At 52.4% G+C, this 1,685-nt stretch overlaps 1 protein-coding gene across 1 annotated transcript; it reads left to right on the top strand.

Moving 5' to 3' along the window:
• The first annotated feature begins 607 nt into the window (after nt 1–607).
• Nucleotides 608–1,288, top strand: LOC133746713 (prolyl hydroxylase EGLN3-like). The gene has a single exon (XM_062174956.1). It carries the CDS (start codon nt 608–610, stop codon nt 1,286–1,288), a length of 681 nt encoding a protein of 226 aa, XP_062030940.1.
• Nucleotides 1,289–1,685: the final 397 nt, after the last annotated feature.

Genomic DNA, 1,685 nt, shown 5'->3' with positions numbered 1-1,685 from the left:
ATGGATAAGTTTGCCATCATAAGAAGTAAAACTTGAATAATTTCATTTTCTCTACAAGTCTATGTGAGATGGCAGAAGTTTGGAGTGAATATTTTTAGACACTCTAGGTCTTCAATATTCCTGTGAAGACTATTTTTTTGGAACTAGGTCTCATTTTAAAAGAACAGTGTTAACATGCACATTAAGAAAACTCACTATTTCCATCTACAATTAGCCGGTGCATTGGAGGATAAATTATAAAATTCTGAATCAATAAAATAATCAAGAGTAAAACATAATCACCCACAGGCCACTGCCGCTGCATCCTCAAAAGGGGCCCTCGGACTCCTCGCTGGGCCAGTGCGGCACTGAGTCATGGAGCACCGCACATCTCGGGCTGGCCCCTGAACGGCGAGCCCTTCCTGCCAGAGTTGCGGACAACTTTCCCCTGCCCTTGGGTGCCGCGGTGGCGCGGTGGCTCGGTGGCGCGGTGGCTCCTGGACAGTGCCCGCCGCAGGTTCCTGAACTCAGCGCTCCGCTCGCTGCGCCTCCGCTGGGTGCTGCGGCGGGTCGCTCCCCACTCCCCACGTGCACGTGGGGTGTCCCTGCCCTGCGTCCTGCAGGTGAGATGCCCCTGTCACGCATCATGAGCCAGGATCTGGAGAAAATTGCCATGGATTACATCATGCCGTGCCTGCACGAGGTGGGCTTCTGCTACCTGGACAACTTCCTGGGCAAGGTGGTGGGCAACTGCGTGCTGGAGCGCGTGAAGCAGCTGCACTGCGAAGGGGCCCTGCGGGACGGCCAGCTGGCCGGGCCGCGCGCCCAGGTCTCAAAGCGGCACCTGCACGGCGACCAGATCACGTGGATCGGGGGCAACGAGAAGGGCTGCGAGGCCATCAGCTTCCTCCTGTCCCTCATCGACAGGCTGGTCCTGTACTGCGGAAGCCGCCTGGGCAAATACTACGTCAAGGAGAGGTCCAAGGCAATGGTGGCATGCTATCCAGGAAATGGAACAGGTTATGTTCGCCACGTGGACAATCCCAATGATGACGGCCGCTGTATCACCTGCATCTACTACCTGAACAAGAACTGGGATGCCAAGCTACATGGTGGGATCCTGAGGATATTTCCAGAAGGGAAGTCGTTCGTAGCAGATGTGGAGCCCATTTTCAATAGACTGCTGTTCTTCTGGTCGGACCGCAGGAATCCACATGAGGTGCAGCCTTCCTATGCCACCAGATACGCCATGACTGGTACTTTGATGCTGAAGAAAGAGCAGAAGCCAAAAAGAAATTCGGGAATTTAACTAGGAAGAGCGAGACTGAGCTCACTGAAGACTGACCATGCTGTGACATTCGCTGACCTCGTTCACTTTAGTTACAGTTCCCGAATTTTCTTTAAGCATTGACACCCAAAGATGACAAGAAAGTCCCCTTGAGTGCTTGTCTCCCTCATGTCCTGTCTTGCGTGTGGTACTTGGTGTTCTCTTGCCAACACTGTGTTGACCTGCAGATACTGTCTCTGCCAGACGAACTCACTTGCTACTCCAGAAAGACCTGCACATGTCCCTGTTGGCCAGCGGGTTAGCTGATAGGTTTGGTAAAACTGGTTATTGAAACAAGAGCCTGGGAGCACAGGGATGAATTTTACTTGCACTTTATATACGCTTCCTGATTTGAAAGGAGGAGGTTTGCAAAAAACAA

This window comes from Lepus europaeus, chromosome 18 (assembly GCF_033115175.1).
Source record: "Lepus europaeus isolate LE1 chromosome 18, mLepTim1.pri, whole genome shotgun sequence".
In the NCBI taxonomy this organism is placed as follows: Eukaryota; Metazoa; Chordata; class Mammalia; order Lagomorpha; family Leporidae; genus Lepus; species Lepus europaeus.
This window is presented reverse-complemented; position numbering and strand designations above follow the sequence as displayed.

Bases quoted from the DNA above. Each gene is read 5' to 3' on its own strand.
- LOC133746713 (XM_062174956.1), top strand. From the start codon at position 608: ATGCCCCTGTCACGCATCATGAGCCAGGATCTGGAGAAAATTGCCATG.